At 40.5% G+C, this 24090-nt stretch overlaps 1 protein-coding gene across 12 annotated transcripts in view; it reads left to right on the top strand.

Annotated features, from left to right (window-relative positions):
- vav2 (vav 2 guanine nucleotide exchange factor) overlaps positions 1–24090 on the top strand; it is a 184376-nt gene that overhangs the window by 109194 nt on the left and 51092 nt on the right. For all 12 annotated transcript variants that reach the window (XM_055040552.1, XM_055040562.1, XM_055040561.1 and 9 more), the window contains exon 4: positions 20235–20293. In XM_055040552.1, the coding sequence (XP_054896527.1) occupies positions 20235–20293 (59 nt within the window). The remainder of the gene's footprint in view (positions 1–20234; positions 20294–24090) is intronic.

Below are 24090 nucleotides of genomic sequence, written 5' to 3'. Positions count from 1 at the left end.
GTGGCCTACAGTCGAAACACACCCTATCGCACACAACCGTCTCTGTGGAGAGGACAGTTTCCATTGCTGAGCTCTGACTTTCTTTTGTGTTCAAAGTAAGGGGGGGAATCCCATTTAACAATTTTTGGGGCTTTTGTCCTCTTTGTTTCAATCACTGTGAAGGATTAAGTTTGTCTGCCTTAAATTATCCAATTCATGCTCCACAACACACAGTCCCGTTTAGTGTGAGTTTGTTTTTTATTCGGGTGAAGGAGGCAGGCGTGGAAAGCACGTGTCTGGCACCAAGCAGCAGGAATGGCAGCCTGACAGCCGCTGCCTGCAAGCGAAACGTCTGCCGCTACATCTGATAGACCTGGCTGTTTCTGTCGGAGGACATAAAGTGTTTTCACACAGGACTGAGGAGGTTTTTATTGGAAGCAGCACTGCGAGATGTGTTAAAACTAAGGCAAAGCTCATGTCTGAAATGTAGAGCCTTAGTTTTCTCTGTAAGCAATGATGAGAGAAGCTTCCTAATATCTAAACTATCTAACATTTTTAATTGAAGATCAGTCTTTGGACACTTGGGTTGCCGGATTTGTGATGACGGAGATACATCAGAGCATGTTTTCCTAGATGAGAAAAATGTGCTCATGAACAGACTTGCGGTACTATTTCTTAACAATCGGCATATAATTGTCAAGTTTTATCACTTCACTCATTTGATTTATAATGTAGAGTGTACATGGCTTTTCATGTTGGGGAGAGCAGCATGTCATTTATGTGTAACTATTTTTCCAACAAATAATTAATAACAGAGTAAATCCTATCTGAAAGAAAAGGTCATAATTGTTTATTTTATGGGTAGATTCTCATTTTTGAGAATGTTTATAGGTGTTTATATATCTTTTTTTGTACTTATATTTATACTTTTTTTCAAAGTACATTTTTCATTTTTAAATATTATCTATATATTATTTTATTTATATTAAGGAACTTATATGTTTACTGTTTTTTTTTTTTTTGTACATTTATAAAACGATTTTTGGAGATAATTTCCTTCTCATAGCAGCACTGGAATCCTCTTGGGCTCTTGGGCTCCCCCTGCTGGTGTGGAATGTATTACATGTGTGGCTTATATCTGTTCCTCAGCAGAAACTGATAAAACAAGTGCAGATATTTTTTGTCATTATCCTTTTCTGCCAGCTGACTTGCATGTTACTGGAAAATGACTATTAGAGAAATCAAACAGCATAGGGATGCTGTTTTACTGTAAGAATATTTCCGTTTTTTCTGCAGAGCCATGTTTAAAAACAAACACTGCACCTCGGTGAAACACGTCCTCACGTTAACTACCCTTAAAATTGGTCGCCTTTTACAGAGATGCCCTGCTTCCGGCAGTCCTGCCACACTCGCGATGCTCTCTGACCATGTTACACATTTGCATCTCACGCTCAATCTCCTCCACTTTGTCAAGGTGACAAGCTGCCAACTGGAATTTCAGTTTTAAGGAAGGGGAAGAGAATGGCGCCTCTTTCTTCCCTGCAAAACCTCTGGCACGTTCATGCAAATGTTGTTCTCAAAAACATGACAGTGATTCTTTAGATGGTGGAGCAAAGTAAGCAGATCTCAAAAAGATTGTATAAAACACAAATTCAGGCTGGAAACATTATCTTTGGAGATAATTTTATTATCTCCAAATATTGTGAAAATTCATCATGATTGACAGACAAGTTAAAATGCGCGCCGTCAATATGGCGTCTGATCACCCTTCAACAGCTAAAACACAACATCTTGAAACTGACACATGCAGACAGGAGCAGCCTTCTGGCAGGGCGAGAAAACAGCTCTGCAGTAAATAAGACCCGCTAAAACATAATTAAAAGTTGTCAGGGTCATAACAGGAAAACATGTCACCTTCATTTTAGTTTCATTTTTGGAAATCAAAAGTGTGAACAAGTCACACATTTGGCTTTTTAATTGCACGGCTGAGGAACTGAATCATCTGGTGGCCTGTTTAGTTTCCTTTCCTTTCAGATTTGTGAAGATTTGCGTTTTTGGTGGTGGAGGCGTTTCTTTGTCCTGTTTAAAATCTCTGCGTAGATTGAATCTCAAACAAATAAAGCTGTCATATATTTTCTGAATGCATGAGATCAACATGTAGGAATACCTTTGCTTCCATGAATTTGAATATTTCTGAAAACGTTCTAATACTGTAATTTATGGAGTTTATGTTAAAACTCCCAAATGAGTTGGGTTAGGGTTTTGGTAAGTAACCACAATAATAAACTGAATTTTTGCTAATAATTGTTTGCCTTTGTATGGGAAGATCAACGTCTGAGTTCAAAAGTGGCATCAACAAAATGCCACGGCGTTCCCGAGTGGCACGCCGCCACCAGTGGAGACATTAGCCTTGCCTCATGTGAGGGAATTATTCACCGCCGCCGCGGCCACCGAACTTTAGAAGCGGCTCGCCCTCATCATCATGCATTATTCTATCTTTTTGTGTCTCTTCACGTTGGCTGACGAGCATCGCCCGCAGCTTCGTTCACATCACACATACAGGCTGTTAGCTGCGTTTTCATAGGCGGGGAATGTGAAAATATTCAGTGAGAGGCAGAAAGAGAGGGGGTGATGGGGAGGGATGGGACGGGGACTTGGAAGAGCCACGCCCTTCGAAGACTTGCCAGTGTTGGCGAAGGCTTCTGGCCATCCTCAAAGGTTAACTGGCACCAGCTCTTCCCCTCCGTCCGTCCGTGCCACGGCGGCGTCGTCGCCCCGGTTTGATGTGACGCGCTTTCATGCCGACAAGCCGTCCACTTTCCGCGGCTTTGGACATCACGCTTGGTGGCATCACAAAGAGAACCCAATTAATTGTTTTCTGGATTTCTGCCCCACATTTTGATCCATCACCAACAGACACATGGGGACAGTGACTGATGTCGCTCGCACAGTGTTGAGTGCACAGATAATGTCTTTGGTCACCTCTTCGTGCCATCGTGTCCCTTCAGAGAGGATATTAATAAGACATGAGTCCTTTTGAAGCCGTGCTGCTGGCGGCTAGATTCAAAGTGACATAATCTTGCCTCAGAATAACTTCCTCCCACCTTGGAACGGACCCTCCTACACATTCAGCTTCTCTCTGTGCGGATGCAGCGCTGGAAAAAACGTCTGCCTGCTACTGTTGCTCCTTAAAATCCAAAAGGCCTTCATCCAGTTCCTGAAAACAACACACCCCCACACATTTGCTTCCCGTCTAACTACATGCATGTTGGCAGTAATAAAGGCTAGTAACACTTGGCTTTTTTTTTTCTCACATTCCCCTCACCCACGACTTCATTATTTTTGAACTGATTGATGACTGTACGTGTGAACATTGAAGGGATTTTCACTTCTTTATTATTATACTAGTAGGGATTCATTTCTTTTGAAAGAAAGCTAAATAACCATCTATCCATTTTTTAATTCTGCTTTTTTTTCACAGTTAAATGTTTCACCCAACACAACCCAAAGACCATAACGTCCGTCACTGCGGAGGAATTTTGATTTACTCCTGTCTTAAAGGGCCTTTAATTGGCCCTGATCATGACACTACCACCACCGTTTAGTTTTGATATTCCTTTTCTGAAATGCTGTCCTTACAAAACGGTTCAGCTTTTAACCCATTAGATGGTTTTCCGTAACTCTGCAGTTGTTTTTATTAACTTGTGAAAAAGTCATTTGTCTTCCTTTGTATTATTCTAGTAAATGTGAAGTAGGTGCCATTTCTGGCCGCTCATATTGAGTCATAACTATTGATCTTAGTGAGGCCTGGGCTGCTTTAGATGTTGCTCTGGGTTCTTTTGTGGCGTCCTACTTGAGTCACTCGCCATGCTTGAAGTATAATTTTGGTCAGTTGGTCACTCCTGGGAAAGTTTAACGCTGTTCCATGTCTTTTTTCCATTTCTGGATGATATTTCTTGATACCGCCACCCAGAGTCACAAAACCTTCAAAATCATTTTAATCCTTTCCAGTCTGTTGGATGTCAGGTAGTTTGTGTCTCATCTATTCTTGTGTTCCTTTAAATTGGGTCATTACTCGTTGCTTTTTGGGATGTTTTTGTCTACTTTATTTTCTTTTGTTGTACAGGTCTGGTTGTTATCGGGCCAAAGTATGTCTAAAAGAAAAAAAAAATAATGTCTGATTCTCATGATTTGTGTTTGGAAAAATGTTCCATGTGAGAATCTGAAACGGGGCAATTTTTGTGTTTTCATATTTTTCTTTGTGGGTTTCTAGTACTTTTTTTTTTTCAGAAATTTCCTTTGGCTTATTTATATTTATCCAAACTACATAACTCTGTTTCCTCGATTCTTCGTGCAGTAAAACTGTTTAGATTTATTTCCCTGTTTACTTTGGTGTGGGATTTTGTTTGCTTTATGCTTTTTACAGAACTATGCAAAAAGTTTCCTCCAAATGAAGTTTGATTCTTTAAAAACAAAAAGTGCCTTCCTCTGTTTCTCATTTCGCTGCCTTTGCTCACATGAAAGAAGCCTTTTCACCATCCAGCCTGTAAATGCAGCGTTGCTGGAGTGGCGGAGCTCAGTCTGAGTCCAGTACTGTAGCTGCGGTGATGCAGAGCACCCAGTGACCTCTTCATCACCCAAATCAACCTCATTTCCAATCTTCATGCCACGGCGATGATATGGCTCTCGGTTCCACACCTTGAAATCCCTCTGGTGATTCTCCTCACACCTCTTATTTCCCCCTCTGCAGTGTGATGAGTGGGTGGGAGTGTTTTGTCAGGTCACAAATTGTTGTTGCCAAGCTGCATCTCATATGCATCCAATAAATTGAATACATTAAGCCATCAGATGCATATTTATTTGACTATATGTTAAAGGACTCATTAAGGATGTTGCTGCTGAGGATTTTCTTCTAACAGTTGTTGAAGTCCTCTAATCAGAAAGTTTTTTTTGTTTTTAAAGCTCTGCTTCTACCTATCCAAAATTAGTTACATTTATATTTTATATTAAATATTAATATATGGAAAATAGTTCCTTAAATCAGGGCTTAATGCCCACCTGTTCAGAGTTGACAAAATGTAAAGTTTATTGTTGCTTCATAATTGTTGACTATATTGTGTCTTATACTTGGTTTAGAAGATGTGGGGTAAAGTGGGTAATATTCTCTGCCATAATGATTTAAAAGTTATGATTTCATGATAAATAATGGTGTACATGACATAATATGATTTGTAATAATATTGTAGATGTTAGAATAATTGTTTTCTGCTTTAAATTAAACTATTTTTTTTGCAGCATAATGATTGCTGGTAATATTTTCTCAAATTTATCATACAGTAAGACCCTCTAAAATAATTATTAGTGACTTTCTGTCACAGCAGGAAAACCCTAGACGTTTGGCAAACGCAAGCTTGCTGTTAGAAGGCCAGAAGGGAATTGTCCTGTAGACATGCATACTGTGTCCATAGTATGTCACACAACTCCATCAATCTAATAGATGAAGGCAGACTGGGTGTCTCACCCCTCTTCTCTCATACCTCTGGCTCATTTCACACTTTCCAGCTTCCTCACTTCTCTGCCAGCCATCGGTCATACTGGACAGAAAGAAGCATCTTTCACCTCAGTGGAGCTCTGTCGTTATTTCCTACACGTGGCGTTGAACGCTGTGCCAGCCTGCGAATTTTCATTTACCCTTCTGTGCATGAAATACGGACAGTAAAGTGTTGCGCTTGTATTTTGGAGGCTCGCTAAAGTTGCAAATCAATCTGTATTTATGCCTCCGACAGTCATGTGGAAGCACACTTCGTCAAACCATGTGAACGTTCCCATCTTTAGGCGCAGACTGCTCCTACCGCCCACCCACGTTCACAAAAACCTGAAGATCAGAGTTCGTTTATTCAAATCCCTTTTATTCAAAGAGACAAACCGTAGAACCGAGGAACACTGTGGAGACAATGTGGCATTCAAAACCTTTCCTGACGATACTTCAACTTGTGAACAATTGAAGTGAAGGGCCGACCTTTCAGCTAAAATAATGTCCTGCCATGTTATCTAACACTGGATAGGTGCTGCCATCTTTGCCCTGCCATTGTTCCATATGGATGGACTCTCTAGTACATTCATTCGTCTCTTGCTGTGCAGTTTTTGTTCTGGTGGAACATCTCTCAGCCTGTTTGGACATGTTCTGCTCTTAAGGACTTCCTTTCCTTCCACAGGCTCAGACAGGAACATTAAGAGTCCTGTTGCTGCTTCAGGCTGTGATTGACACGTTTGGTCACGCGTTTAGACACTTTACATTGATCCTGTTCTATTCATTATGTAGAGGCTTTTTCAGCAGTGTGAAGGATACGTATGACCTCATAAACAATGAAGGTGCATGTGACCTGTGCTGTCAGTGCCTGCAGACTGCATTCTTGGTTAAACTTGAGTAAATCCCATGGTTTCATTGCTGTGGTTAGTTTTTAGCAGAAAATTTTTATTCTCATTGATTTTTGCAAACTCGTCTTTACAGTGTTGATTGAGTTTATTGAGGTTTTCTGACATTTTGACATCTTTTATTTATATTTTTTACGTACTCTGCTCCTTATTTGTCCAAGTTCTTGAGCTGCAAACATTTCTGCATATTGATTATTATTGATTAGTTTTTTTGTTTTAAATATCTGAAATACTGCCAAACAGTGGCATGATGTTTTCTCCTTTATCCTCAGTTTTCATTTCACTGCATTGCTTTTTATTTGTAATCATTTATAAGGCAAAACCTGAAATTGCTGCTGTGCAGGTTACTCAAGAAGTTGTAGGAAGTCGGATGCCACCCACCGTGCTTAGCTGGCCGTGAGTGGTCGAGTTGCTAATGTCTTTCTGCCTACATTCCCCAGAATGCTGTGCATTGTTTTGTGGCTTCATAACCCATCCAAGATGGCTGTCGCTTCTGAAATGTCATTGAGGAGCTTATGCTACATCGTCACATCGTGTCTGACAATTCGGACGAGATATTTTAGCTCTGGGCCATGCATTTCTTTTCTTGTGTAATCTGCCCTAAAGACACTGTTCCAGATTCAGTGGCTTCGTTCAGAAGCCTGCGACAATGAGTCATGCTACTATGTTCTTTCGGATAGAAGCGTTTCTCCAATCAACAGCTGGAAGAAAACACCAGATTCAGTGTGAACGAGCTCACCGAGGCAATTTAAGGCTTAAAAAGTTGGAATCCATCGCTTTTATGCAGGATCGTTGCAGAATTTGATTTTACTACAAAAGGAGTTTGGTTTGGCAGTTGTCCAGCTGATGACAAGTCTGCAACAAAAGGTCATCAGAATGAAATTGCAGAGAGCTTATTAACATTGTAGGAACATTTAATGCCCGTTTCACTCTGCTAATTACCATTTACTGCCCCCTACTGTTAGCTTCCACAGTATTAGATCCAGATTCAAATGACTCTCAAATAGTAAATATTCTCAGGCTGTTCGATTCCTCAACTCTCATAAACCCTCATTATCTTCTGTGCTTGTTCCACTTTTTAATGCCAGCTTCTTTCTCTCTTTCCTTCTTTCTTTTTTTCTTTCTCCCTCAAATCTTAACCTGCACTTTTCTGGAGCTCACTGTTTTATATAATGTTCTACATTGCTTATTCTGTTTTATTTTGTTTGTTGGTTTTTCTCCATTGTTAGATTTTACTATATGAGTGAAAGTAAATAAAATGATGCTTCATTAAGAGAAAAAGCCACCGGTTAGCTGGTTGGGTGTCCTTGCTTTACTCGTTCAATCTAAGATGAAATTTGCATTGCATGGCCTGAGTTTGATGTGAATGAAAATGGCATTAAAACTCTTCCCAGATCAATGGACAGCAACAACTGCTTCTCTAAGGTCATTGCTGATGCTTTTCCATCTGATTAGCAACACCTGACTACTACTTCACTGATTAAATCCTGTGGAAGCAGGAATCGTCTGCTTAGTTTTTTTTCCCTATGACTCTTTTCTACTTTACATGCAAAGGAAGGCTGTGTAACCGTGCGGCAGACATATTGTGCTGTCAGTGTCCTATGATCTCATGAATAATGTAAAAGTGAGATTATGTGAATATTAGAAGCTGTTTATGCTGCTATAATCTTTATAAGAATATTTATTATTTATTTATTTTTGTCTGCTGTTATAGAAAGGCCCTTAGGAAAAGTCAACTGAACACAGTTTGTAGTCAGTATTGTGAGGCATATTGGTAAAGCAGCAGTTTTGTTTCACTCCACATTCTTGCAACCTGTTTTTCTCTTCCCGCTGCCTTAATTGTGCTTTCTTCTGACTAAATTGATCAAGAAATGCTTACGCTGTGTTAGATTTTTTTTCTCTCCCTGATTTCATAAATTCTCCAGGATTAAAGTGTTGAATGTCTTCAGGTGGTGTGAAGAAACAGAAGCCTTGATATTCCAATGTTTTGACATTGTGCTGCGCTGCAGCTGCGTATGGAATCGGCCTCTCCGGTTTGAAGCGCTCCCCGTCGCCTCCTGCTCCTCTCCATCTGTCAGGAGCATTAGGTGTCCCACAGACAGGGTCTTAATAGCTGTGGAGCGAAGGGGACAGGACCTCTAATGGAAGCCTTTTGTTCAGTTGTCACTGCCGCTGCTCCCATGGAAACACCCTGCTGGCCAATCAGACGAGCTGATTGGCCAGACGAGGCCGCATCGATCACACCAAACTATCTTCACTCTCTTTTTCTTTCCTCGTCTCTCAACTCGTTTAGCCACCTACTAATCGTTTTTGCTGCGCAATAAAGTGAAGTTAGGATTTTTTAAATAAGCTTTATTAATAATGGTGTAATTTAATATCATTGTGTAAAATTGACATGCTCTGCTTAATGTAGAGTCTACCGCTTATCCTTTCATGCCTGGAGGGGATTAGGGTCTATTTCCAGTGTTCATTGCATCACAAACAGGACACAGTCTATCGCACACAAGCCAGAGTACCTGGAGAGAACCCACACATGCACTGGGAGAACATTTAATCCTTACTCAAAAAAACTGCAGGCAAGGATTTTAAAACCCAGGATCTTCTTGCTCCAATGCCTCTAACTCTCCCAAACATGTTTGTACATGTTTGACCAAATTTCAATACCAAAGTTAACCACAAGTATATAAAAAAAAAAACCTTTAGGATTTGCTTTTGTCCAGAAAGACTGGCTGTCCAGTGTGTGTTTTTTCCCTTGTGTGTTTTTTCCCTTGTGTTTTTTCCCTTCATTTACAATCTACCTGTGATTCACCACAAGTTTGTGGTTCAATTTCACTTTCTAAATTTTTGCCTGGTCTGTATAATCAGAATGTTATTCAACTCGAACAACATTCAGAAGGCTAAAATATCTCAAAAATTAACACATCATGCCTCAGGCTAAAGGAATCTTTGACATCTGTCATTCTGGAAAGGGTTACAAAACTATTTCTGAGGCTTTTGAAGCATTATTACTAGATGTTGACCTGGAACAAAATATTTAGTGGACTGGGAGGCAAAAAGGGACATTTTGGGAAGGTGTAAATACCAGCAGATAAACACAGCAGTGGTAGCGCGATGGTTTGGGACTTTTCTGACCTGAATGACCAGCTGTAACATACTGACAAGACTTTGAAGGGTGGAAAAAAGAATATTCCAAAAGTCCAAAAAGGACATTTTGTATTGAGCTGAAGAAAAGCACTTTCCATGGGTGAAAGGTCGCATTTGGGATTTGTGAGCTACTGTTGCTTGGTGAAAATTTCCCTTGTGATATTGAGAGGGGAAATCTTTGTTCCTTCATATGTTAGAAGCCAGAGTTCACAGCTTATCCTTTCCCTCAAGTGTGCAAGAATGCCTCCTCCTTGACTTTGTATGAGCTGGTTGTGAATTGGCTTCGGTTACATGCGTCTCTCCTGCTAAGTCAACACTGTGCAGAGTGATAAGAGTTTTTGAGAGAATGGAGGAGATGAGGGGAGAGACGACAAAGGGATCATCTGTGACTATGAAGCACCACGAGGGAATCTGTAGGATTTATCTTGTGTACATATGAGCGACACATGAATAAACGACGAGGGCTCTGATTGTTAGAAATATGGTCCAGATTGTATTCAGATAATTTGTGAAATATGGATGCTTAAAATAAAAAAACCTCATTGTTTATTTAACCATTTACATCCTGCTGCATGAAAGTAATACTCAGAAAGTCTGATGTTAAATTAAGTGCTTGGGAATTAGCGTTTATTAAGATTGTTACATCAAACTTAATGGTGACACAAAAACTAACTCTGTGGACGGTTTTAGTGGCGTTTCAGCTTTTTCCAACGTGTGTGTTGATAATTGAGTAGTTTCTGAACATCATCTGATGGTTGTAGTTGGGTAACCTGTTTTGAAACTAGAACATAGTTTAGTGTCTCAACATGACAATAATCCATAACATGTTTCCACTCTGGGTTAGGAATAGCTCAATAAACCTGACTTTTAGCTTCCAGATGCTAAAATGACACCATGTCAGTCTGACGACGCCTTGCTTTTGAGAACTGCAGTTTCTCTGGTTTCAAACACTTTCATGACCTCAATCAGAGAGCAAGAACCCAGAACATTCAGATTTATTGTTTCTGAATAAAGGACATCCTCCCTCCCCCTCTGCTCCCCTTCTGTCTTATCTCCCGCAGCAGAGGGGTGTGTGCAGACCCTCCTCCCAAAGGCCGGCTGGATTATGCATGTTGGTCTAATCCCTCTCACTCTCTCTGCGCTGCGTGTCAAACTGACATGTCCTGGCCTCTCCTGTGCACGCAAACAGACTAACGCACGCACACAAACGCAGGCTTCGGTGGCCGCTCCTGATAAGACCACGAGGAAGCTTTAGCCTCATGAGCCCAGCCTCGGCCGAACATTGGGAAATCCCGCTTCCTCCAATGATCCTCACTTCGCTCTTATCAACACAACCTGCTCCAAAGCCCTAAACCCTTGTGTCAGCGCACGCCCTCAGAGGCTTTGTGTCTCGGATCCTCTGTGATGTGCACCATGTGGCAGATTGGTTTCAAAATGCTGCTTGTGTGACCAAAACTTCAGCGTTTTGGTTTCATGCAGATTTTATAGAGTTGTTCAAATTTAAGAATCTTCTTGACTTCACATTGCACTTGGTTTTCTGCTATTCTAGAGTCATGCCTTTTTGAAGGACTTTTCTAAGGATGACTTTTCTATAACTTCATACTTTATTACAAAAGTCAGTGTTGATGTGTATTTGAAATCATTCTGCGTTGGAATAACCAACTGTGTCCCAGTTTCAATAATCTTGTTGAAATACAGAAGAATAATTTGCAGTTGCAAATGGACCTGAGCATCTTTGTGGTTTGGTATTTGCAGATTTTTTTTTTTTCATATTTTAAATATTTTAAAGAAAATGCAGCATTCAACACTCTTGACTTGCAAACTGGCCAATCCAGGAATGGCATGAATGTTTCCTTGACATGTAGTGCCAAGATGGTTTCCACTGCGTGTCTATTAAAATAGACATTTAGAAGTGTTTTTAGGTTATGTATATGAATATGCAATACTGGTGGTGAAACAAGGCCTCAGCATTATGCTTCCAGCACCATGCTTCACATTTGGACGCTGTGATCAAGTAATTCAGTTTTTGACTTTCCAATATTCAGTTCTTGGATCACATGTGCAACTTTTAGTGACGTTAGGGTTATATATTCTTGGTTTACAATTCCTGATCATTAAAGTTGTTACATGCTACTTTCAATAGTTGTTCTTTATCTAGTAATCCTGGTTTTTCCTCAAAGTATTTCTGCACTAAACCCAAGTTCTACATTTTTTTCTAATTCTGACACAATTTGCTGCACGGAGCTAAAACTGCCTCTTATCATTTGTCCCAGCGCTGTTGTTATTTTCTGGCTCTAACTTTGTCACAGAAAGCAACAGAGTCCCAGCTGGTTGGACGGTTCATAGCCACGGCATGCTGATGAAGGATTCTCATAAATCAAATCTCCTTAAGAGGATCACAGTGTTACAAGACAGCAGTGACCTGCTGCTTTTTTGCATCACAAACGCCTCCCAAGCACGAGGCCGCCCTGTGAAAACGTTTCAACGTGAAAAAATACTGTTAAGGATTACTATCATCTCCTGTTTTCTTTTTGTTCACTCATCGTGCTATAAAAGTGCAAAATGGGCTTATTGTTCTGATCCTGATGATGGGAGATGTTTACCTCCAGATTAAGGGCACAGATTAAATGTAAGTGGGCATTTTTGCTTGAGATGTTTTGGCTTTAAAAAAAAAAAAAAGCAGACTTCCTTTGAGTAAAATTTTTCTAATTATGTAAGTTTTCAATAATTAACCTTCATCTGAACTCCCTCGTCGGGACTCTTTAGTTCTGTTTTGACAACCAGAAAGAGAAAAAAAAAAGTTGCCCACACTTAATTCTCACTTTCATAGATTTCTTTCAGGTCAACATGTGGCTTTCTGTTTGCTTCGGTGCCGCAGCCTGGCAGGGCCGTGTTTCTCTGCTGTAAATAATAGGTCCAGCTCTGCAGTCTGCGCCGCAGGCTTTGCTGTTGACACCATATTCACTCAGGGCTTGTTGTGTCAGAAAGTGTTCACACCTGGCAGGTTTAGTTGGATTTGAAAACAAAATCTGGCATAAAGGTGCTGTTTGTGTAAATTATTGGAACAATAGAGGAATCCCATTCATCCATCCTTTTGTTAATTTGTCTCTCCTTCCTCCACCCATCCATCCATTTCTCAATCTCTCCATTTTCTCTCTCCATTCATCCACCTGTTCACTAACATCTTCCTGCTGATCCTTTCTTTTGTTTCATGTTTTCTTTCTCACTTTGTTTTAGCAGCTTCCATATTCAGAATCTGACATTTAAGAAAGTATTTCTCATGAACTTTTCCTGCATGAAAAAAGCCTAAAGCCCTCACAGAGAAATATGAAGCTTCGATTCTGGAACAGTGTGGAACTTCTGTTTTCAAACCGTGATAGAACGACGGTGTGTGTGTGCGTGTGTGTGTGTGTGTTCATGCGTGTCTCCCTTGTGTCACACATGTAGACACGCCTCCTGACACGCAGGCGTCGCCGTGCATAAGCGAGCGTGCACATGTCGGGTGAAATGGCGTGAAATGGGACCTGGCTGCGGCGCATCGGCAGGTGTTGGCGAGGCTGCAGCGATCCATGCAGCACTATTTGCCACCGCTGCCCTTTTTCACCGAGGCTCAGAGCAAATCGATGCTGTAGGTCCTGAAGTTAAATAAGCTCCTGAATTGATCGGACGGTACATATTCTCATCAATACTCTATTGACGGCTGTAAGGAAAGGCATCACAGAAAGGCTTGAAACACTTAACACGCGTTACTTATGTTTGCCGTAAGCAGGAACGCTGTAGATCCCGCGTGCGAGCTTCTAGCTGTTCGATTTGGCTCTGATGAAGCTCATGATGCGTCTTTAGATCAGAGGCAGCCCTCCTCCGGCTCTGCAGGCCGGCCTGCGGGCTTTTCTTGCCCACACATATGCAGTGAAATCCCCTGTAATCAAGCAGCTGCCGGGTCTGCTTTGAAGAGATTTGGAGCGCGATGTGGCAGGTGCCAATCTGAGTGGAATCAGGATTTATTAAGGCCCAACTCCTGATGGCTTTCACCAATTTGCCGGGAGAGTGAGCGCCGTCATTCATGAGGCTCTGCATCCCGTCCTCATGGTCCAGAGCTGCACTGCTGTGTGTGTGTGTGTGTGTGTGTGTGTGTGTGTGTGTGTGTGTGTGTGTGTGTGTGTGTGTGTGTGTGTGTGTGTGTGTGTGTGTGTGTGTGTGTGTGGAAGTTTCTTTTTGGGGGCGATTTGCAGCGACCAACTGACCTGACCTGCATGTTTAGGAGATGTGGGGGGAACCGGAGCGCCCGGGGGAAACCCACGCAAACACGGGGAGACCATGCAAACTCCACACAGAGGGTCTCTGTGAAGACGCAGCGCTAACCGCTGCGCCACCGTGCTGCCCACGTTTTTTTCATTGGATGGGGAAGGCTTGTTATGCTTGTGAGGGTGTGTGTGTGTTAAGTAATCTGTTAATTTTGTGGGAGAGAGAGAAAGAAAGTTGATTTTTTTGGGTCCATTTGTGATAAAGTCAATGTTTCAATTTTTTAGCTCTAATTAAGTTTTTTAGGCTCTTGTGGCCGTTATTTGGAAATTGGGAGAAGAGAGAAGGGAAAGACATGCAGCAGATTCCCCAGGACTGGGAATCAAACGCAGGTTGACAAACAAAACCTTTCAGTCACGTCCTAAACAAATGTTTATTGTTGTCATAGCAACCGCCTATCAAGATGGCTGCCAGTTCAAACAAAGAATGCTGTACTCTATATTTCCAGTGTGTTTTCTAGTTTGGTCACATGATCTGCAGACTGACAGACTTTTAAGAAAACTTTCAATGGCGGCTAAAGCAGCAGGTCAATAGTGGTGGAACCAAAACCAGCTCTGTCTCAACTGTTTGCTGAAAGAACATGGAAGATGGTGAGGAATGTTTTAATAGAGAGCCTCCATCCTCATGTTTCATCAGTTTGAACCTCTGGGCTGATTAAGGCCTTATTGTTCCTCTGGTCACTAAGAACATCGATTAGGCCTCATTTATTGACAGTACAATTATTATTCTTAACCAGATTAAAAGCATTTATCTGTGGAATGCTAAGTGTATGTATTGCTTGGTGCACATATTGTTGATATAGTTCAGGGATTCAAGGGTTTTTATTGTCATACCACCACCGGCCACCAGGGGCTCCCCAGCGTGCCCCAGCCCCAGGCCAGGGTGGCTCCAGGGTGGGACCTCATGTACGGAGAGAACAACCCCTGTTTCCAACGGTCGTATCATCATAAGGGATCTTTGGGCTGCACTTGGTCTGGTCCCTCACCTAGAACCGTCTGCACTGGGCAGCAGAACTCCTAGGATCACTGGGACACGCAAACCCCCCCACCACGATAAGGTGGCAGCCATGGAGGGTGTGTGTGTGTGTGTGTGTGTATGTGTGCGTGTGCGTGTGTGTGTGTGGGGTGGGGGGGTGTGTGCACTCAAGCTATTTGAATCAGAGCATTAAACTATGTCTGTACCGTCAGCCTTTATCTGGAATGACAGAAATAAATAATTTCTTCCACATGAAACTATCAGAAATTTTCAAGATGTTGATTCTGTACTAGTTGCATTTACTAAGATATATTTCTTTGTAAAATATTTTGGAGGAAAAAAAACCTTCTAGACATTGTACAAGTTGTTTTAATGTTAATTTCTAAGACTAACATATTAATTTATTGTCTTTCTTAATCATTTCTAATTAACAATCTTTATTGAATTTATCCTGCAATGAAAGACTGCACTTTTTTGTGATCAGTGTTTATACGTTGAGTTATACTGAAACGTACAGATTTGAAAAAAAAATAAGAGGCGACTTAAAATGAAGTTTCTCTGATTTTACTCTTTATAGGTGTAAGTTTGAGCAAAATTGTTTTTTTATTCTATAAACTACTGACATGTCTCCAAAATTCCAAGCAAAAAATGATTTATTTGCAGAAAATGAGGAATGGTCAAAATAGTGCTTTCAAACAATGCAAAGAAAACAAGTTCATATTCATTTAGAAACAATAACACTAATGTTTTAACTCAAAAAAGGTTCAGAAATCAATATTTGGTGGAATAACCATGACGTTTCCAGTGGGGTTCAGTGCAGTGGACTCTTTGTTTTCCAGAGCTGAATATTCCTTAGACAGACAATTAAGAATTGGACCAAAATCAGACGTTTTACTGGAAATCGGTGCAAATTGTTGATTGTTCCTGAAGCCTGAAACATGAAAAATAGAAGGAAAATAAACCCCTACAATAAGAACAGAACTTTTACATTGCCCACTTAAAATACTTGGCATTTTATGTGTAAATTATTTTTCACAGGAATATTCTCTCTGCATTCCATGAATGCTTGGTGTGAACTATCTACTCACACCCACAGAAGAGTCAAAAAGGACAGAATCAGAGACATGAAATGGCAGAGTGGGTTTGTAAATGCTGAGGGCAGAGGGATTCAGCCGTTCCTCCTCTGTCTGTCTATTATTGATGTACATGGAGGGTTTCCTCTCTGCCATCTGCTCCCAGCGCTCCCACTCAATGCCCCATTGCTTCATGGATCCCATTTTATCAGGCTGGCAGAACCAGAGCAATGCTGCCTTATCAGCATGTTGATATTTCATAAATATGAAAGAGAACGAGGGAGTAGTGAGGATGCAGAAATTGAAAAGTTGCGAGACAAACAGTTTCATCTTTTGTTATCATTTTGTTCAATTGCTTCCTCTGAATCCATTGATTTCTGTTTGAGACAGAAATCATGTAATCACTGTATCAGGTTTTATTTATTCTGTATTATTTTTTTCATGTTTCCGTTCCTAATCAGATCCCAGCCACACCTTGGCACCCAGCTGCAGCTTCGTTGTCATCTGAGCCGTAATTTGTGACGATGCATATTCAGTCAGTCCCTGGTTGCCACGGTGAAATGTTGCTGCAGGTCGCTTTATTGGCTGCAGGGTGGTCACATGTGGCGTGGGCCTGGTGCCCAGCGGAGACGGCAGTCCGCATGACCAGACATAAAAAATGTTAAAAAAAAAGCCTGTGTGTTTTTCCATTTGGCTTCACTTTGCTGTAAAATCTCTTCCTAGGCATAAAGTGTCGCATGAAAATTGGTTTTGGGTTCAAAACTCATTGGTGAAGACGCAGGCCTGGATACCAGATGTGTGTGGGCTTTGGAATAAAGTAGTATGACGGTTTGGGGCGATAGCAACTTAAGTTATCCCGCTATTGTGTGACTTGTCTTTTCCATATTCCTAATGAGGTTAGAGATGCTTCTGTTTTCTCTGGCGAGCCCGGAGTTAAGAGTCCCAGGGGAGAAAGAGATAAGAAGGAAACTAATAAAGTGCAGAGATCCGAAGGCTCGGACCGCATCAAAGGATCAGATTAGGGAGAGGGGAGGGAGCTGGAGGCTGAAAGGGAAACGGAGAACACAGACCTTAAGAAGAAAGAGCAATCAAACAGATAGACCACCTGAGAGGAAAGACTGGAAGGAGGTACGATAAAACACAACTGAGACAGCAGAGGTTATACCGACTTCCTGTTCTGGATGAGAACGGGAAAAGAAAATATAGGAAGTAAATAAATCCATCCATCAGTTTGTTCATTCGTCCTTCCATTCATTTGTTTATGTATTTATTAGTCTGTCCATCCAACTCGTCATGCATTTGTCCAATAATTAGTTTACTTTCTCAACCAACAAATCATTAGTTTATATTTTCTTTTCATTCATTTGTCCATCCATCTATTCGTCCATTAATTCATCCATTCATCCAACTGTCTATTAAATTATCTGCTATTCTGCTTACCAATCTACTCATCCATTTGTATGTCCTTCAAATCCTCTCTTCTCTCTGATCAAACTCAAAACATGATTCCTACATTCATTCGTTAATCTATGCATTCATCCATTCAACTGTCCATTAATCTGTTTGTTTATCCATCTACTCGTTCACTAGTTTATCCAATACTCCGTCCGCTTATTTATCAGTCCACTCGTTCACTTGTACATTTTTTCTTCCATCTCTTTTTCGAGGTTTGAAACGCTGGCCTGTTGCACATTTTAAAGTACGCTTCACTCTTGGTTTTTCCAGACCTTCTGCCAGGTCACATAATCAAATTAAGAAAACTGAGTGCATGGCGTATTTGAGGCTTCAAGCTCTCATGCACTGCCAACACCTCAAGTCTAGCAATGTGTCCAAATTCCCCTTTTTATCCGTCTCCAGGTCACGTGGCAACCATCTGAGCAGCCTCCGTCGCTACAGACACTGATTGTAAAACGGTTTTCAAGCGCAAACCCCTGATGTTGAGGAAAGTTAACCTGAGCTTGGCTTCCCCCTGTAATGTGTGAACGTTACGCTAACGTGCAGCGCTGGCACGCTGCAGGCTGGTCTTGGCAGGCTGCGCTCCTCCTGTGACCTATCTGGGAGGAAGCCAGTGGCTTGGCTATCCTTTGAAATGGGACCAACCTGAGCTGAAGGCAGCTGTGTTTAGAAAGATCCACCCCAGCTGATTCACACCAGGCCACATTTAATTATTAATAGCTCTTAAATACTAGCGTTAGCTGCCATCTGATGGCTTCTTTGAAATTGTATATGTTGTTGGTCTTGCTGCCTTTTGGTTGATGTTTTCTACGTTTTGTTTCATTCAGAAAATGGAAACTATTTCAGACTTTTTGAGATAATAAAGTCAGTGACACCATATGTGATCTCTTTATGCAGCAGGGCAGGGTGGGCAGAGAGCCGCACGACGGATCCATCCGCTGTGATATCTTAGACAACCTGATCATCTTTTCTCCCTGTGTGTGACATACAGGTTCTGTACAACTCTGCCCAAGTAAATAAATGTTCTGTGACATTTTATTTGAAGGAGACTGACATGAACATGAACATGAACATTCATAAATGTTTATAACCATTGTCATAAAGTGTCATTTGGTAAATAATGATTTTTTTAATGCAAATAACGTCTTACCAAAATGTGAAACATTGTGGTTGCAGGGTGGATTATGCACTTTCAATTTAAATGATCTCATTGCATATTTTTTTTCAGTAAAAGTGTCATTCTTCACTGACCATTTTAATGCAACTTTTAGTTGCAACTTTGCGTTGAACGAAGTTGAACTAAAAGTTGCATTAGACATTTTTTTATATGTATCCTACAAGATATCTTATATTAAAAGAGGAAATATTGAGATTACCTATCATTCCCTGATATAAAAAGGGGAATTTTACACAGCTATGTACATTGTGTGCTTTCAATCTAAATGATCTCATTGTGTATTTGCTTTGCATTGGACCCACTATATCAGCAATTTCTATTACACAAGAAAAAAAAATCCCTTATTAGTCTTTTGAGCAAATATCCTCTGTGATGCACCACTTAAATGAAAATGACGATGATGAGCATACGCTCAATGTAATCCCCGGTCTGGCTGATTACATGAGAGTTTAAGGTTTTGGTCAACAGCACTTCTATAGAAGTGGCTCACGGTCCTAAAGTACCAGCCTTCTATTCAGGAGAGTCATTAGCACAGGCTCAACTGGAATAATGACTACTGCGGGTGCCATGTTGTCACTTCGTGTGCTCAGAGAAGAGGTTGTGGATGACACACCTGCCTCCAAAGAGGGGTTGAGATAACAACTTCATCCTTCCTGTCAGGGAGACATCTGGCTTTGCCATGGTGTTGCAACCTGAAATACACCCCGGAGTGGGTAATGAGGCATAGGAGACGAGGTTTGTGTTGTGGTTGTTGCATTTGTGTGTGCGATTTCTTGCATTAGTCTGCAAGCGTGCCATCTGCGGTACTCAACCACAAACCCGGCTCTGTGTGACGCATAAGCGATGTTAAACCTTTGCAGGAATACAATTGACCTTTTTATGCTAAAACTGACCATAGCTTTTTATGTGGCCCTCTAGATTTTAAAATAAAGGCTAAATGTTATCAGTCAAATAAACTTATCTGTTTACTGCCAAATTATATTAATCAGGATGTCATAATTAAGCTCAAATATTGCAAATTAGTACCACAAATATTTTGATTTTTATTGCAAAAAAAAAAAATATCACAAAATATTTAATTTTAAGAATTTATTGATAGACATTCTAGCACAACTGGCCCTTTAAGAGGTTTCATTATTATGATTTGGCCCAAAACAAAAATGAGTTGACACCCTGCTTTGGAGAGAGGTATTCAGATCTTCATCTCAATTTAATTCACTCTTTATTAAATGCCTCATTTGCAGCGTCTAGTTAATAAGTGATGCAAGTTCAGAAAACAAATGAGCGTCAAAATCAACGATGGCCAGGTATGGCAAAAAACAAAAATGGTGTAGTTAATTTATGGGTCTCTAAAAATGTTTATATCTTCCTATTTTAATAGTTCACACACCGAATATGACTTACTATACATTAACAGCCACAGTGGAAACCATCTTAGTCCTGCTACAGAAGCTAATATTAATCAGATTAATTGTGATGATTCAGTTATTGTAATTATTGTATAATTTAGTCGACTGACTCAAAAAAGACAATTTGCTGAAGAAACAACATATTCATAGCAGTAAATAAGCCAATACTTAAACAGCAGCTTTCATTTCCTGAACATATTTCATGCTTTGTGCTTCTTACCGTAGTCATAAAAATAGATAAATGAATATTTTGTTCAAAATTTCTCTGCTTTTTGTGTGTTTCAGGTAATCTCTGCCTTGTCGAGGATCTCCCACCACAGCATTGCACAAATCAAAGGCATCAGGTATGCGTGCGACACACAAATGACTCTTATTGCTTCAGCCACTCCAAGAATATCAATGTCAAGAAAAGAAAACGGCTTTTCCCCATTTCATTTAAAGGCAGTGTATTGACATGGATGATGCTATTAGCGTCTGCTGCTCATTTAAAAGTCCATTTACATTTTAGGCAATTAGCAGCAGCTTTTTGCCAGCGTTATCTTTCTGTCACTCATATCTGCGTCATTCTGAGTCAGATCCTTCATTAAATGAAGGGTAGTCATTTTTCTCCAAGGCTCAGGGAGTCTCTCCATCTTTTTTTCCTGCCGCTTCTCTGGCCTTCTGATCTCTTCATTCGCTCAGCCTGCGTGGAGCTCGGTGGCTCACAGGCGCCATGTAAAAAGCCATTTCATCTGGCTCAGTGATAAGTTGATGGTGTACACCCATTAGGAGCTGCGCCAGGAAATGAAGAGAGGGGAGAAAGAAGTGGGCGGTGGGCAAAAGAGGAGGTATGTCCCCTGCTATTAATAAAAGACAAACAAAGCAGGCTGGCTGTGTTTTTAGCAATGCAGCGGAGTCGAAATCAATATCGGCTTGTGAACAGTGAGAAGTTAAGTCTAAGCTTTTAACCAGAACAGCACAAACAATAAGCATAATTGATTTTGTGTTATATTCAATGAGTAACAACAAAACAGTGAAGGTGATAGAAATGATAACCATGGCATGCAACATAGATCACCAGGCTAAACTTGACAAAAAAATCCTACACTTCCTGTTTCTAATGCAACACAATGTAAAATGTCCCTAAATCAGAGAAAAATCTCTTTAAATAATTTAAACTTCCCATCTGACACGGAGCTATGAGCTTTCAGCAGGGTTGATGAAAAGATCATCTTAATCACATATCACATTGTCATCAATAAGGCAGCTCAAAGTGCTTTACATGAATTCGAAGGCATGTGAATGTTGATATTTTTGTAGTCAATTTAAGATTAATGTCAACTGTGGGAGTCCAAATGAACAGAGAGTTAATAAAGTTGATTTATAATATTAATATGCAAAGGCAACAATGGATCAAAAAAGGTTTTATTTACTGAGATTCATGTCTGTAACAAGCCCTGAACAACAACGCAAAGCAAAAGTCTATTATTTGGTTCGTTGAGACAAATCCTGGGGGAAGATCTGTTTGCATAACACAGTTTTCTTGGCCAAAATGAATGTGCCAAACGCTGCTAGCCGTGTGGTCTGCTTTGTACTTGGAGTATACAAATCACGTCGCCCCCTCCCACACTTATAGGCGCCCCCGGGAGCGCTGTGGGAAAAAAAGCACTTCAGAATAAATTACTTTTTATTGCAGCAGTGTAATCTCACACAGAAACATCTATAACCTTTTCCTCAGTGCTTTTATTTAGCTTGGGAAAAAAAAAAAATCTCACACTTATTTGCACGTATAAACATTCTTCAAAAACACCGCAACCAAAGTTTTTTTCTATTCATGCTGACCACAGAGCTGAAGTCACAGTAATATATACAAATTTGGGAGCAACTGAACCTACACCGAAATGCAACTGAGCTTGAGCTTTTCAGCAGATAAACATTGCAGTTTAAAATAAAGGAAAAATATACATAAAAACACATAATGACTACTCTTATGTACAGTGGAGAGTCTGTGATGCTGTGGGCCAGTTTCTCCACCAAAATGCACAGAAACCTGGTTGAAGTCAATGACATATTGATCTCTTTTGAAAGGAATATCTGTGCAAATCAACAGAGCTGTTCTAAACTCACCTCAAATAGGGAGGTTGGATTTTCTTTAGGGGTGTCATATTACTGGAATATGAACACAAATGTGTGACACTCAAGAAAATAATAATCATGTTTACCTTGCCTTCAACAATTACTCTTAGGCTTTGTGTTTCTTTTCTTGGTTCTTTATATTCGATTCAGTTTGGTTTGTCATTCTCAAGATGCTAAATAATGTAAAGTAAGCAGAACATTTTAACAAGTCATTCTTTTCTCCAAAGTCATTTAAAAGATCTTCTCCGTCTCTCCAGGGCTCAGGTCAAACATCGACCCAAACCTCTTGAATCTTTACGTTCAGAGCAGACAGCAAGTAAAAATTGGTGGATGAAATCACTTCAGGCGTGACGATTGCTGCCGAGCCTTGTTAACACGCTGCAGCTCATCTCTGTGACGTTGGCCTCAAATTGCTTTAGTATTTGCTAAATTTTAAATGGGTTTGGCTTCACAACATCCTGAAAACCGCTCTGCTAATTCAGTGCAGATGAATCCGAAGAGCCACATGGGATTGTTAGGATTTTTTGTTTTAATCCTCGCAGACGACAGAAAAGCTTCACATCTGTTTAAAAGTCTGAATCATAACTTGTGGGGCTTTGGGTTGATGTAACAATCTCGTAAAAAGATACAGTCATCACCCTTTTAAACAGTAACATTTCACCATGTTTGGCAAATTGATTATTTCGATTATTTCAAAGGTTTTTCCTGTAGCTACTTGTTCGCTTAACATCCCAATAACCTTGGTTTTCCCACCTCAGGCTCTCTGGTTGTGCTTTGAGTTGACCTCCTGTTTACCCATCTCACCCACAGTATAAGCCTACATCACTTATTATTCATCCTCTTTCCTGCTGATTATCTTTTCTGTCCTCAGCAAACCCCACTGTAACCCTGCCCTCTGTGTTCGCTGATCCCTGCTGCTTCCTCGTGTGTTCGGGGCTCTGACCTCAGCTTTAGCATCATGCTACGGGACACCCGAGGGTTTTGCAGTGTTCAAGGTGTCACAAGCACAAAGTTCAAATGTCGACAAATGTGACTTGGATTGCTGATGGCACAACCTTGCTCGTCTGGAGAAAAGCAAGACACTTTTGCAACGATGTGACTTGTGGTGAATCCAAGGAAAAGAAACATTCTGATGAAAATTTGCAAACAGTCGAGCAATTCAGAATTAATGAAGCGATGAACAACGTTGTTGGTGCTCTGTGGCAATTAAAACAAGATGAAAAGTAGAAATATATATGAAGATGAAGATGAAGTCCAGAAGATGAAGATGAAGTCCAAGATTAAGATCAGCTGTTGAGGATTTTCCTGGTTATTAATTAATAACATAACATTAATGTACTGATCCACAGCTTGAAGGTTTAATAATCTGTAGACAGAACTGATTAGTTCATTCATCTTTAGTGTTGAAAGCAATGCTGAAGCAAAACAACCACTTTTTACCACATAAAGGTGCAGAAATGGACGTCTGAGAGACATTTTTCTATCAGAACCCATTCACCTCCAGGCTTTTTGAAAACAATTCAATCGTTATCAACCTTGAAAACAAATGTAAGCAACAGCTAAAGGGGAGAAAAAATTATAAAGCTCAAAAGTATAAAAAAAGTTAGTCTGTATAGATGGATTTATTAAAGAAAACATGCAAAGGCACCTGCCAGGTTTCCTTCTTCAGTTGGACAAAGAGCTAAAATCCTTCAAAACTAAAATAAAACTGTTTGCCTCTAAGCGATCGGTAAATTGCAAAATTGACCAGAAAGTTGTTTTAGCCATATTGTTCGAAGTGTTGTTTTGAAAACCATATATTTTCATCCACAATTCTTATAAAAAGGTTTCATTGGCTCTAGTGGCCTTTATTTGACAGGTAATGAGAGAAGCGGACGACATGCGCCGAAGGTCGTCAGGCCGGGAATCGAACCTGCGCCACCACAGCACGCCTTTCGCCCACAAATTTAACTAAAACGCATAAGAAATCCATCGTTATAAAGCGTGTGCTCAAGTTACACAAGAGGCAGTTATTACGGAAAATATA

This window comes from Poeciliopsis prolifica, unplaced genomic scaffold (assembly GCF_027474105.1).
Source record: "Poeciliopsis prolifica strain line A6 unplaced genomic scaffold, Auburn_PproV2 SCAFFOLD015, whole genome shotgun sequence".
In the NCBI taxonomy this organism is placed as follows: Eukaryota; Metazoa; Chordata; class Actinopteri; order Cyprinodontiformes; family Poeciliidae; genus Poeciliopsis; species Poeciliopsis prolifica.
Note: the sequence above shows the minus strand (reverse complement) of the source record. Positions and strands in the feature narration are given on the sequence as shown.